The sequence below is a fragment of the Sus scrofa genome, unplaced genomic scaffold (genome assembly GCF_000003025.6).
Source record: "Sus scrofa isolate TJ Tabasco breed Duroc unplaced genomic scaffold, Sscrofa11.1 Contig61, whole genome shotgun sequence".
Classification (NCBI taxonomy): domain Eukaryota; kingdom Metazoa; phylum Chordata; class Mammalia; order Artiodactyla; family Suidae; genus Sus; species Sus scrofa.
Window position 1 is genome coordinate 177,466 of NW_018085264.1, and position 12,536 is coordinate 190,001.

At 36.2% G+C, this 12,536-nt stretch overlaps 1 protein-coding gene across 1 annotated transcript; it reads right to left on the minus strand.

The window, feature by feature from the left end:
* Positions 1 to 3,088: 3,088 nt before the first annotated feature.
* Positions 3,089 to 9,020, minus strand: LOC110258996 (olfactory receptor 2H2-like). The gene has a single exon (XM_021082292.1). The coding sequence runs from the start codon at positions 6,177 to 6,179 to the stop codon at positions 5,235 to 5,237; it is 945 nt and encodes a 314-aa protein (XP_020937951.1). The 5' UTR covers positions 6,180 to 9,020; the 3' UTR covers positions 3,089 to 5,234.
* Positions 9,021 to 12,536: the final 3,516 nt, after the last annotated feature.

Below are 12,536 nucleotides of genomic sequence, written 5' to 3' on the forward strand. Positions count from 1 at the left end.
CAGACCTGGTTGCTGGAGCTGGCCTCCAGCAATAACAGTAATTGGATCTCAGCATACATTCTATAAAAATTTGTGATTGGGCACATCAAAAAAATCTTAGAGCATAACATTGTAAATCAACTATACTTTAATTAAAAAAATACAATAAATACCTAGCAATAAACCTCACCAAGGATGTGAAAGACTTATATGCTGAGAACTATAAAACATTAATAAATGAAATTGAAGATGATTCAAAGAAATGGAAAAATATCCCACATTCTTGGATAGGAAGAATTAATGTTGTTAAAATGGCCATACTACCCAAAACAATCTACAGATTTAATGCAATTCCTATCAAATTACCCATGACATTTTTCACAGAACCAAAACAAACAATCCAAAAATGTATATGGAATCATAAAAGGCCTAGAATTGCCAAAGTGATCCTGAGGAAAAAGAACAAAGCAAGAGGCATAACCCTCCCAGGTTTCAAACAAAGCTACAAAGCTACAGTAATCAAAACAACATGGTTTTGGCACAAAAGCAGATATATAGATTAATGGAACAGAATAGAGAGCCCAGAAATAAACCTGCACACCTATGGACAATTAATCATCAACAAAGGATTAAAAAACAGACAGTGGGGAAAAGACAGTCTCTTCAGCGAGTGATATTGGGAAATTTGGACAGCCACATGTAAATCAATGAAGTTAGAATACACCTTCACACCATACACAAACATAAACTCAAAAGGGCTTAAAGACTTAAATATAAGACAAGACACCATAAAACTCCTGGAAGAGTACATAGGCAAAACATTTTCTGATGTAAATCATACCAATGTCTTCTTTGGTCAGTCTCACAAGGTGATAGAAATAAAAGCAAAAATAAACAAATGGGACCTAATCAAACTTATAAGCTTTTGGACAGCAAAGAAAAACATAAACAAAACAAAAAGATAACCTATAAACTGTGAGAAAATATTTGCCAACAATGTGACTAACAAGGACTTAATTTCCAAAATATACAAAGAGTTCATAAAATTCAATAACAATAAAAAACAAACAACCCAATAGAAAAATGGGCAGAAGGCCCAAATATTGACATTTTTCCAAAGACATACAGATAGCCAATAGGCACATGAATAGATGCTCACTATCACTAATTATTAGAGAAGTGCAAATCAAAACCATAATGAAGTACCATCTCACATCTGTCAGAATGGCCATCATTATAAAGTTGACAAACAATAAATGTTGCAGAGGGTGTGGAGAAAAGGTAACCCTCCTACACTGTTGTTGGGATTGTAAATTGGTGAAGCCCTGTGGAGAACAGTGTGGAAGTTCCTTAAAATTAACTAAGAGTTACCATGATCCAGCAATCCCATTCCTAGGCATATATCTGGAGAAAACCATAGTTCAAAAACATATTTGCACCTCAATATTCATAGCAGCACTATTTACAATAGCCAAGACATGGAAACAACCTAAATGTCCATCAACAGATGAATGGATTAAGAGAGGGTAGTACATATATACAATGGGATATTAGTCATAAAAAGGAATGAAATAATTCCACTTACAGCAACATGGATGGACCTAGAGATTATCAGACTAAATGGACTAAATCAAACAGAGAAAGACAAATATCATATGATATCACTCACATAGAGAATCTAAAAAAAGTGTTACAAATGAACTTATTTACAAAACAGAAACAGACTCACAGACTTTGAAAACAAACTTAGTTACTGAAGGGGAAAGGTAGAGGGGAGGGATAAATTAGAAATTTGGGATTAACATATACATACTACTATATATAAAATAGATAATCGAAAAGGACCTAATGTGTATCATAGGGAGCTCTACTCAATATTCTATAATAACCTACATGGGAAAAGACTCTGAAAAAGAATGGATATATGTCCATGTAAAACTGAATCACTTTGCTGTACACCTGAAACTAATACATCATTGTAAGTTAACTATACTACAATATAAAGTAAAAATTAAATGAAAAAAAGACATTCCTTATGTGAATGGTGGCTCTTGTAACCACCACCACAAGGTTTCACATGCCCTTTCTTGCACCTCCAAGACTCTTAGGAGAGCCCTGGAGACAATGCTGACCAAAAAAAAAAAAGCCTACAAATAATAAATGCTGGAGAGTATGTGGTGAAAATCAAACCCTCTTACACTGTGGGTGGGGAACATGTAAATTGGTGTAATCACTATGGTAAACAGTATGGATGCTTCTCAAAAAGCTAAAAAATAGAGTTTACAAATAATCCAAAAATCCTACTCCTTGGCAGATATCCAGACAAAGCTAGCATTCAAAAAGAAACAGGTACCCCTATATTGATTGCAGCACTATTTACAATAATAGCCAAGACATGGAAACAACCTAATTGTCCATCAATAGATGAATGGATTAAACGATGCAATAATATACATAATGGAATACTACTCGGCCATTAAAAAAAAAGGTGAGGAGTTCCCGTTGTGGCTCAGTGGTTAACAAATCTGATTAGGAACCATGAGGTTGTGGGTTTGATCCCTGGCCTTGCTCAGTGGGTTAAGGATCCGGCGTTGCCATGAGCTGTGGTGTAGGTCACAGACGCAGCTTGGATGCCACGTTGCTGTGGCTGTGGTGTAGGCTGGCAGCTACAGCTCCGATTAGACTCCTAGCCTGGGAACCTCCATATGCTGCAGGAGCGGCCCAAGAAAATAGCAGAAATACAAAAAAAAAAAAAAGGTGAAATAATGCCTTTTGCAGCAACATTAGATTATACTAACTAAAGTAAGTCAGAAAGAGAAAGACAAATACCATGATATCATTTATATTTGGAATCTAAAATATGACACAAATATAAAAATAGACACACAGATATAGAGAACAGACTTGTGGTTTCCCAGGGGAAGAAGGTAGACCAAGGGGAGGATTGGGAGTTTGGGATTAGCAAAGGCAAATTATTATATATAGGCTGGATAGACAAAAGGTCCTACTGTATAGCAAGGGAAATATATTCAATTTTATCTTGTGATAAACCATGATGGAAGATAATATGAAGACATTTTGTTGTACAGCAGAAATTAACACAACATTGTAAGTCAACTATACATCAATAAAATTTTTTAAGAATTTGTGATTAAGGTGAAAAAAAAATTATGTCAACAAACAAGTACATAGCTAAGTCCACACTGTCAGTCATCTCCCAAAATGTAAATGTATCTTAGTCATCTCTATTTTTCCATACTGTTATTCCCATAGAGGAATCCCCTTCCTCCCCAACACTCTTGCCCTTATCTCTCCCCAAACCTTCCAAAGTAGCACTGGGCCTGCTCCAAAGTTAATAATTCACCTATATCCTCAAATGATTTACTTAATATATTCTATACCTCCTAGCATTAACTGAATTGATACTCTCTCCTGAAAACACTGTTTTAACCACAACTTCAGAATGTGGGATTTGAGCTATTGGCTTTATTCTACCTCCAGATCATCATTCTCTTCACTCCTACTTTTTAAATGAGTTCATTTGTCACCCATGTCATTTTGGCTGAGCAATTATCTAGACTGCAATTTCCCATAGTATGATCCTAGATAGCTTGCCTCAGAATCACCCACAGTGTTATTTAAAATGCTCATCCCAGGGCACAATAAGATATTTTAAATCAGAAATCCTGAGTATTAAACACAAGTACTTTAATTTTTAACAAGTGCACCATGTGAATCTTATGAATTCTAAAGTTTGACAAACTGTGTTTCTTCATTCTTGCTACAGTCATTTACTGGTATCATAACCGCTCTCCTTCCCATGCATTTATATTTTGGCATCAGGTGCACAGTTTTCTTCTATACTAAAGGCCTTGGTGTTATTATAGGCTATATCAAAAGTAAGATGAACTCTTGAATATGCCGGCATCCTTGTTTCCATCTCCAAAGTAGTTACCTCTCAACCTCAGATACTTGTTCCTATGTCCATACCATGAACCTAGTCATCCCCTAGAGTTGCCCCAGCTCTACAATCTTAAAGTCAATGTCATAAAATAAACTCTGTCCTTTTAGATTTCTTCTCAATTACTCCCTTAATTCCTTATAGTGAATGAAAGGATAACAAAATTACTATATAACCATTGTTCTCTTATTGATAGCGAGAAATTACGTTACATACTCATAGTAATTGTGCTGTTATTACTTCTGAACATTGGTGCTGGTTTGAGTAACTTAATACTTTTTTAAGTTTGCAAATAAGAATTCAAGTTTAAATTTTTTGATATGAAATCTCCAAATCAGACAAGTGGTATAGTTCATCAGTACAGAAAAATGGGATGGAACAGGACCTCATACTAATTCCATTGATACATGAAATAGGCACTAACAGATGGTAGGCACGGTTGATTAGCAATCACACAGGAAAGTTAACAATTTATATCCATGATTTCATTGAAACAAACTAGAGCATAGGCAGTAGTTAAAAGGCATCAATAAATAAATCTTTTGTACATAATATTCAAAAGTCAAAGGCATGTGGCATGGTAATCAGCCCTAGGCAGGTGTTGAAGAACAAATCTCTCTCCAGTAAAATGATAAATTTTAAATATTTTGGTTTATATCTCTGTACACCATTTGACAATAAGCTCCATGATGTTAATGATTTTTTGTGTCTTAATTACCATTTTATACCCAGGATCTAGCACATAATAGATACCTAATAAAAAAAACAATAAATATCTCTAAAATGAATGAACATTACACATCATAAAAAGGACATACTGAGGCAAGGAGGCAGAAGTAACTCAGAACCAAGAACCACAATTCCATTAACTGAGAGTTTCTTAAAAAGTCTCTGAAAATTTTAGGAGCCTTATTGGGCCCAGATATTTGGAAGAAAGTAGTGGATGGGTTTGGAGGAAAATAGAAAGAACAAAGGAAAAAGAAATAAATGGAAAGGCATGAGACATCTACTTGGTCTTTTATTTTGCAAGCTTATATTTCTTTTGTTGCCCAAATTCAACCATATTAGGTAACTCTTTAATATAATGACTATTAAATATATTCATTTCTATACTGTATTGTGCCTAAATCAGCACTGTGAAGCAAGTAAGCCTTGGTCGATGACTGATGGATGGAACTGAAATCTCAACTTAAACAAAATGCAGTTCTTTATTATTTTAGGGTTTGAAGATTTATCTTCAGATTTTTATGATGAGGCTATTATCTCTTCTCAGATTAAGCAAAAGTCAATCTCTTTAGTTATTCCGAATATCCCAGGTCTTCTTCCTGAGTCTTATTAGTGCCCCCTTTACCTCTTTGTTCCTTAGAGTGTAGATGAGCGGGTTAAGAGTTGGAGTTACAACAGTGTAGAAAAGGGTGAGAAACTTGCCTTGTTCATGAGCATAGTGACTCTTGGGTTGAAGATAGACAGCTGTGACAGTGCCATAGAAGAGAGAGACCACAAGAAGATGAGAAGTGCAGGTGCCAAATGCTTTCTTCTGCCCTGCAATTGACTTTATTCTCAGCACAGCCTTAGCAATAGCACCATAGGAGGAAAGGATAATGACCAAGGGCACCACCAGGAGAACAATACTGGCTATGAATATCTGGATTTCAATGGAGTTGGTATCTGCACTGGAGACTTGAATGAGGGCTGGAACTTCACACACAATGTCATCCACCCTCTGATGGGAGCAGAAGGGTAACTGGAGGGTAGCAGGAGACTGGATCAGAGACTGAATCAGGCCAGTCCCCCATGCAAGGATGGCCAGCTGCAGACAAAGTTTGGGGTGCATAATAGTGGTATATTGTAGTGGATGACACACTGCCACATAGCGATCCACAGCCATAACCACGAGAAGCACACATTCAGTGGTCCCAAGCCACAAGAAAACATAAAGTTGAATGGCACAGCCAATGTAACTGATGGTCCTCTCTGGAGCCCAGAAATTAACCAACATCTGTGGAACACAGCTGCTGGTGAAACAAAGATCTAGCAGGGAAAGGTTGGAAAGAAAGTAATACATTGGGATGTGGAGTCTGGGATCCTTAAAGGAGACAAGAATTATGACTGTGTTTCCTGCAGTGGTCAAGCAATAAAAGATCAGAATTACCCAAAAAAGTATCTTCTCCAAATACGGCTTGTCAGAAAAGCCCAGGAGGATGAAATCACTATGGCTGTCATTGCAAATTGTGAACATAGCTTCTGGAGCAACAGCCTCTTCAGGAATGGTTCAAAACCAGTTGCTCGAAGGCCTGTGATGGTTCCAGTACAGAGACAGGAAGAGGAAGAAGGACAGTATGAATTATTTGATTATTTTTTACTCAAAGGTGAAATGTGGCATCCTTATTTTGGGAAAACAATACAAGATTTAGGGACCTGTTTTAATCTTTGATACTCATCACTCATTTACTCTATTTTTGTCTTCCTCTTTTGCATCTTCATGTGCTGTTTTTTAGAACTCTGAATTATAAGTAACATGTAAAATATATATCAAACACACATATTAGGGAAAATGACTTTACTAAATAGTATAAGATCATTTCATCTTTGCTCTCAAAGACTGTACATTTACAACATTTATTACATAGCTTTTAGATACATCATAGTTCAATCATGTTCTCTTTCTCCTTCTTTCTTTACATATTGTTCTCTTCTTTCTGTGTCTGTATCTCAATTTATCTGAATACCTTTTTCCCATGTTTCTCCCACTCCCTTTCATCTCGCCTATCCTTCAATCTCCTTCTCCCCCTCTTCTTCATTCCTCCTTTCCACTTTCTCTTTTGCTCTCTGAATTTGAATGCTTGTCCAGCTACTTTATGTCACAAGATCTTAAGAAATTTATTTTAACTTCTTATATTACCTTAGTTTTTCCTTTAGATATTCTATTTGGAAAATGGAGGGGAGGGAATCATAGAACCTACCTATCCTTGTTGGAGAAAATGTGAAAGCACAGAGAAAATACTAAAACAAACAAAAACCAAAGAGTTCCTGATCTCGTATAATTGCTCAGTGTACGGTAGCTATAATTATCATGAGCATGATCATAATTATGATACTAATAAAATAATTGTTTCAAGTGCAAAACATCAAACTATATAGGCAAGGTTTTACACAGTATTAGTGACAAAAAATGTTTAAAGTAATATAACATCTGTACATTATCTTTTTGCCAAAAAATTGAAAGCAATTGTACTCACGTGTCCACCACTATAAATTATCCATCTTTATACTGAGGAGCAGATATATCTGTATTTAATGAGCTTTTCTTCCCATAGAACCTGAGATTACAAAACAAATTTGTAAGATGTACTCCCTTTTATTCACATTTTCAGTGGATTAAAAAAGTTTTAAAGGAATATCCCTTTTTACTCAAACACTGGTATTATACACATTTCTTAACACATTAAAGAATAATGGTGCTATAACTTTTTCTTTTTTCTCTATTCTTGAGCTGTTGCTACTACTATTTAAAACAAAAAAACTCTACTCTTTTCTGTCACTTTCCTGCTTCTGTTTCCTACAATTTTCCTATTCCTGTAGTATAAGAAAATCTAACAGCTCTTCATGTTTATTTTATATAGCACTTTTTACATTTCAAAGTGTTCTCATTTACTACATGCCTTTGCAAGGGAGTCTCCCAATAGGACTCTCTGAATAAAAATAATCATTGTAAATGGGTTTGAAATAGATTTTACAAATCTATGCCCTTCAGTGACTCCTTTGCCTATCTTTTTAAGAATTTTAAAGTTGTGGGCCCCCTTCTTTTATCCAAATCAATATGTTTGATAAAGTCTTATTTATGGCAAGCCTTATTTGTGGAAAATTTAAAATATTCCTTTACAAAAACATTTTCCAGTTTACCAAATGTTAAAAAATTAAATTAAAATTTTGATTGTGAATTCCGGATGCTATTTCTATCATTTTATTTATGGTCTATTCTTTATTTACCAAGACTTTCCACAAGCATAGATTTAAGAAAATGTGCCTATAATCAATAGATTAGAATTAGAGATGCATAAATGAGACTGACACTGATAATCAGCAGCAGCAGCATAGCTATGCTTGACTGAGATCTTATCATGTAACTGACAATTTGCAAAGCAGATTGACTTATTTAATTATCACCCCTCCAAAAAAATTATGGGGGGGTGAATCTTGCCTGAGTCATCTTTGTATGTTTCATCAATAATTATGTTATATATTTTATAGCTTTTAAATAGTCCTATGAATGATAAAGTAGAGAAAATCAAATCTTGGAACTTGAAATTCCAAGTTGAAAATATTTAAAGTCATGTAAAAATAATACATTGTGTCAAATGGACTACTTAAGTCAAGATTCTAAGAAAAATTAGAACATGACCTGATATTTACAATCTATTATATAGTCACACATGAGGCGAATTTATAATCTCAGCTTAATTTCAACAACATAATGATATATCATGCAGTTATTTATCTTAAGTATTTTTATACCGTCATAGGCATATGTTTTTGCTTTTAAACAGCTTGCTGGAAGTTATCTCCTGAATATTCTGGTCCTATTGTTTCTTATCTGTCCATCCTATCCTTACTTTCCTATCATGAATCACCTTTGAAATTGTCACACACTAGTAGATTCATTTGAAGTTCTCCCTATCAGTAATTTTCAAGACAACAGGATATTGATACAAGAACTCCCAAGCACAATTATTTTGCAGGACATAAAGATGCACATGAGCTCTCACGTCTGATATTTTTATTTTATGATTTTCTTTAGTCAGATTTTTTTTGCTATGCCTTGCATTTTAGATAATCCATATATCCTCTCTGAGTCTCTATTCCCTTTTTGGTGCCATTGTTCCTTTACTTTCTGCAGAATTTTTACAAATTAGAGTTGAAATGCTGGCTTTGGTCATGAACCTGAGTCTAGTATTTCAGTAGAAGAGTAAAGTTTTATGTGTTAAAGAATCTCAGAGTCTTGAAGATTTTTCTAGCACCTAAACCAAGCTGCCTCCTAGTCCATCCTATGAATTTCACTCACTTTCAGTAAATCTGATTTATGTTCTTTGTATATTAGGATTATTCCTCCACTCCTGGTTTTCCCCCTGTTTTTTTTTTTTTTTTTTTTTTTTGCTTTTTAGGGCTGCATTTGTGGCATTTGGAAATTCCTGGGCCAGGGGTCAAATCAGAACTGCAGCTGCTGGCCACAGTCTGTGTCCTACACTAGATCCAAGCCACATCTGTGTCCTACACCACAGCTCATGGCAATACCAGATTCCCAACCACTGAGCGAGGCCAGGGATTGAACCCACATCCTCATGAACACTAGTTGGATTTGTCTCTGCTGCACCTCAATGGGAACACCCTGATTTTCCTCTTTTAAATTGTACTGCCCATATATCTACTTTTATCTATATATCTATGCCCATCCATTTCTCTTATGTCTCTAAGTTTCTTTCTAATTACTAATCATTGGATGCAATATATTTCCCCCCTGAATCAGCTATTCTCAAAAGGTTCTTGCGTGGGAGGATAAGGTATTGATTTAACTGATATTCACAATGTAAAATACAAGAACTCTCTTCATCTGTACTTTTATTGAGACTGTCTTTTTCTCAAAAACGTCAATTCCCCTATGATTTTCTTTTAGGCCACCTTCTCTGCCTCTTCAGAAGAGTATCTGACAAGTTTTTGCTGAGAGTCAGTCCACCACAATTCCTATGGCTGCAAGTGTGGAATACAATATTTACACCTCACCTTCTAAAAAATAGATGTCTCTGGTGAAATGTATCTCAACTCCACAACCACTTCTGATTTCAGCAGAGCTGCAACGGACAGTTCTGTGGGAACTCAGATTCATCTCATACACCCTGACAATGATCTAGCTCAGCCATGTATATGTCTTTCCTGATTGCCCCCCAAGGCCTTATCTGACACTATGGAAGCCTGGTTGGTACATAAACAAGTGCTGCCCAGAAATGCAAGAAATTTAATGACCCCATGGGAAATCTTCAAACAAGGGAAGGTGGTAGTTGTGGATGTGTTCCAGGAAACCTTCATTCAGAAGAAAAAACCCCATTTGCATTTCAGGGGATCCCTGGAGATCTGATCTCCCATTGCATACAACCTGACTAATACACCCTTATATTGTCTTTCTTGTCTGTCTTCTTCCTGTTCCCTCACTCATTATTCCTGATAACTTCCCCAATAAGTAATTTTAACCTACTTTTTTACTCAATCTCTGTTTTCGGTATGACTGTAATAGAGTTATACTGGAAGTGGCACTAGAGAGGACAATCTTAGATGAATACTCAGAAAATGAATCACTCACCAGTCAGAATGTAGTAGTAACACTTAGCTTCCTCTGATGCCAGTATTACCAATATTCTTGCCTGTTGTGATTTGGGATGAGGTATAAGTAGAAGCAACCTAGGGCTATGCTCATTCAACTGCTCAAACTGCTCATTAAAATGTAGATTTCTAGGCACCACATCCAGAGTTTATGATTCCCTAGGATTAGGGCGAAGCCCAAGAATTGGTGTTTCCAATAAGGCCCTAGTTGATGATGATGATGCTGGTTCAGAGAGGACACTTTAAGAACCACTAACTAACTGACAAGCTTTTACACAGCAAAGGAAATTATAAAAAAAGACAACCAATGGAATGGGAAAAAAAGAGTTTCTTTTTTTTTTTTTTATTTTCCCACTGTACAGCAAGGGGGTCAGGTTATCCTTACATGTATACATTGCAATTACATTTTTTCCCCCACCCTTTCTTCTGTTGCAACATGAGTATCTAGACATAGTTCTCAATGCTATTCAGCAGGATCTCCTTGTAAATCTATTCTAGGTTGTGTCTGATAAGCCCAAGCTCCCGATCCCTCCCACTCCCTCCCCCTCCCATCAGGCAACCACAAGTCTCTTCTCCAAGTCCATGATTTTCTTTTCTGAGGAGATGTTCATTTGTGCTGGATATTAGATTCCGGTTATAAGTGATATCATATGGTATTTGCCTTTGTCTTTCTGGCTCATTTCACTCAGTATGAGATTCTCTAGTTCCATCCATGTTGCTGCAAATGGCATGATGTCATCCTTTTTTATGGCTGAGTAGTATTCCATCGTGTATATATACCACATCTTCCGAATCCAATCCTCTGTCGATGGACATTTGGGTTGTTTCCATGTCCTGGCTATTGTGAATAGGGCTGCAATGAACATGCGGGTGCATGTGTCTCTTTTAAGTAGAGGTTTGTCCAGATAGATGCCCAAGAGTGGGATTGCAGGGTCATATGGAAGTTCTATGTATAGATTTCTAAGGTATCTCCAAACTGTTCTCCATAGTGGCTGTACCAGTTTACATTCCCACCAGCAGTGCAGGAGGGTTCCCTTTTCTCCACAGCCCCTCCAGCACTTGTTATTTGTGGATTTATTAATGATGGCCATTCTGACTGGTGTGAGGTGATATCTCATGGTAATTTTGATTTGCATTTCTCTTATAATCAGCAATGTTGAGCATTTTTTCATGTGTTTGTTGGCCATCTGTATATCTTCTTTGGAGAAATGTCTATTCAGGTCTTTTGCCCATTTTTCCATTGATTGATTGGCTTTTTTGCTGTTGGGTTGTATAAGTTGCTTATATATTCTAGAGATTAAGCTCTTGTCAGTTGCATTATTTGAAACTATTTTCTCCCATTCTGTAAGTTGTATTTTTGTTTTCCTTTTGGTTTCCTTTGCTGTGCAAAAGCTTTTCAGTTTGATGAGGTCCCATGGGTTTATTTTTGCTCTAGTTTCTATTGCGTTGGGAGACTGACCTGAGAAAATATTCATGATGTTGATGTCAGAGAGTGTTTTGCCTATGTTTTCTTCTAGGAGTTTGATGGTGTCCTGTCTTATATTTAAGTCTTTCAGCCATTTGGAGTTTATTTTTGTGCATGGTGTGAGGGTGTGTTGTAGTTTCTTTGCTTTGCATGCAGCTGTCCAGGTTTCCCAGCAATGCTTGCTGAATAGACTTTCCTTTTCCCATTTGATGTTCTTGCCTCCCTTGTCAAAGATTAATTGACCATAGGTGTCAGGGTTTATTTCCGGATTCTCTATTCTGTTCCATTGGTCTGTCTGTCTGTTTTGATACCAATACCACACTGTTTTGATGACGGTGGCTTTGTAGTATTTCTTGAAGTCTGGGAGAGTTATGTCTCCTGCTTGGTTTTTGTTTCTCAGAATTGCTTTGGTGATTCTGGGTCAAAAAAAGAGTTTCAAATGATGTAACTGACAAGGGCTTAATCTCTAAAACATACAAACAACTTTTACAAATCAACAATAAAAAAAAAAAATCAACCCACTGAGAAATGGGCAAAAGACCTGAATAGACATTTATCCAAAGACATACAGATGGCCAACAAGCACGTGAAAAATTGCTCAACATCATTGATTATTAGAGAAATGCAAGTCAACACTACTATGAGGTATCACCTCACACCTGTCAGAATGGCCATCATTAACAGGTCGACAAATAACAAACGCTGGAGAGGGTGTGGAGAAAAGTGTACCCTCCTATACTGTTGGTGGGAATGTAAATT